The sequence below is a fragment of the Cyprinodon variegatus genome, unplaced genomic scaffold (genome assembly GCF_000732505.1).
Source record: "Cyprinodon variegatus isolate N-32 unplaced genomic scaffold, C_variegatus-1.0 Scaffold120, whole genome shotgun sequence".
Taxonomy (NCBI): Eukaryota; Metazoa; Chordata; class Actinopteri; order Cyprinodontiformes; family Cyprinodontidae; genus Cyprinodon; species Cyprinodon variegatus.
The window spans coordinates 944,843-947,410 of NW_015150573.1; the positions used below are offsets into that span (position 1 = coordinate 944,843).

At 43.0% G+C, this 2,568-nt stretch overlaps 1 protein-coding gene across 1 annotated transcript in view; it reads left to right on the forward strand.

Annotated features, from left to right (window-relative positions):
• svil (supervillin) overlaps positions 1-2,568 on the forward strand; it is an 86,059-nt gene that overhangs the window by 31,942 nt on the left and 51,549 nt on the right. Inside the window, exons 8-9 of the mRNA XM_015375528.1 lie at positions 601-807; positions 1,444-1,894. Of these exons, the coding sequence (XP_015231014.1) occupies positions 601-807; positions 1,444-1,894 (658 nt within the window). The remainder of the gene's footprint in view (positions 1-600; positions 808-1,443; positions 1,895-2,568) is intronic.

Sequence of the window (2,568 nt, forward strand, 5' to 3'; positions counted from 1 at the left end):
AAAATAAGTAGTAAAGTAAAGTAAAAATATCAGAAAAATCTACTTGAGTACAGTAACGAAGTATTTGTACTTCGTTACTTCCCATCTCTGAAGAGTATAACCAGGAAGCGAAGTAGGAGGGCAAAAAAGGTTTAGCGCCACCGCAGCACGGGAGGGAGAATTACGTCCAGGAGCAAATGGATAAAAATAAATAAAATAAAATAAATAAAAAAAAACATGAATCGATTCTCTTGCGGACGTGACAACGCATCGGATCGTCGGCTGTTGGATCGATGCATCGATACAAAACGATTATTATTTACACCCCTAGTACAGGTACAAGGCAACGAAATGCAGTTTAGGTCTAACCAGAAGTGCAATAGCAGCAGGTGCAGAATAAATAATGGTTCCATAAATACAGGACATGGGTTTCTATTGAATAAGTAAAGAGATGAATACTGTTATAAATAATGAGTATAATATATAGATCACTAGTGCCATGAACTAAATTTACAGCTGGATATGTACCGAATAGGTGGATATTACTATAAAATTAATAAATAAAGTTTGGACAGAAGTTTGGCAAAGAAAACTTGTCGTCATATAAATTTGTTTTATCAGACATCGTTATTCATCATAAAGTTCTGGTTTCAGGTGATGACGACAAACTCTATTTGGACAGGAAACGAATCGAACAAATGTTGTAGTATATATATGCGTGTTTTTTCACTCCAGGAGTTCTCAGATACAGACATCAGGGATGATGATGATGATGATTATGAGGAGGAGGAGGTGGAGCTGTGTGACAGCCCATTGGAACATCTCCAAGTAAGATTCCCCCTGAGCAGTGGTTGCATTGGCATCAGAGGATGATGCGTCGTCTTCTCAGAAATGAGCCCGCCTTTCACCGCATCCCTGGGCCGTGATGGTGTGACTGCATTGGGAATGTTGGGTGCATGACCCGGCTTCTGATAAAGTCCTGTCTCAGTGCTCGTCATCGCCCGCCTTACCGTGCATGGATGATGTATGAAATGAACGCCAGGGGGAGTTTAAAGGCTCCTTCATGGTGGAGAGAGGAGCTGGGAAGTTTAGCTGGCAGCAGCTTTAAGGAGGAAAGAGAAAAACAAAACAAGGTTTAAAGTCCAGATCTGCATCATTGTTTTAGATTTTCACCCTTTCCATGGATGTCTGCTGCTGCCTCTCAGTGGCTGCTCAGCAGAAACGTCAGGTTTGTGCCATGAATGTGGTGTTTTGCAGGAGTTTAATGCAACGTTCGAGGGGATGAATGGCTTGTAATGTGCAGGATGCTCAGGAAGGGCAGTGAATCAGTCCGGATGTGATTAGTCAGCGTGAATCTTCCGGCTGCCTGTGTGTGCTCTCTGCTCCCATCTCTCTCTCAGCTATTTTAGCAAACTGACCCACATTTTCTCTTCTTTCGTCTTCCTCTCCTTCCTGGTTAAACAGCTTCAGAACGGTTCCGGAACGCCGTACGGACACACTTCATCCTCCTCTGTACTCAGAGCAGGAGCCGCCGTCTCCTCTGACCATGCCGGAGACATCCTCATAGCGAGCGCAGCTGTCCGACCTGAGCCCACCCCCCGCCACCCTGACCCCTCGGACCACCAGATCAACCAAAAATTGGACCAGGAGGAAGACCAGACGGACCTAAAAGCGGGGAAGCGGAGGTTGCCTTCCCCTGAAACGGCGGTCAGGCAGGCTGCTCTGCCTCAGCCCCGTTCTGGGAGGGAGAGACGGTGGGAGGAGGAAGAGAAGGAGGAGGAGGAGCCACGCTGGCTTTCCAGGGGTGGGGATGATACAGCTGTTCAGAGCCAGAAGTTCTGGGAGACGGAGGAGCAGAGGAGGAATCACAGGGAGGAGGGACGACCGTCAGACAGGATCAGATCCATCAGTGGAGGTAAGACCTGCAAAGAACCAGCGTCCCCAGACTCTGCATGGTTCTGTAGCCTTATGACCTCTGAATGCAGAGAATTTCAAAGTTATATGAAGAAAACAGCAGGTCACACCTGGAATAAATGTTACATTTTACAATATTAGTTTCTTTTACCAGTTTCTTTTACCAGTTTGTACCAGTTTCCTTTTTTCTGTGCAAAAAAAAAAATGGCCTTAAAGATAAAATGTAGAAATGTGTTAAAAATATTTAAACTCAGCTGGACTAAGGTGGGAAACATGGAGAAAAATATACCTACTGAATAAATGAATGCTGCTAGAATAATAATACCAATATAAAGATGTTTTGATTCTAACTGGCTCTGCTGGGATGTTTAAACACAAATTCTGTGTAAAACTGTTGTCTTGGTTTTATTTTACATTTTCAGTATTCTTATGTGTTATATTTACTGTATAACAGATATGCAGTTATTTCTGTTCATCTTTAGTCATAAGGGATAAGAATTTACTGAATGGAAACCATTGTTTAGCTCCTATCTACGGAAGAGGATTAGGGCCACTGAACAACAAAAAAAAGTGAACAGATTTTTTAATTTTATTTCAGTTTAATATGGGGGGAAAAAAGTCAGAATTCTGACTTTAATCTCAGAATTCTGACTTTAATCTCAGAATTCTGACTTT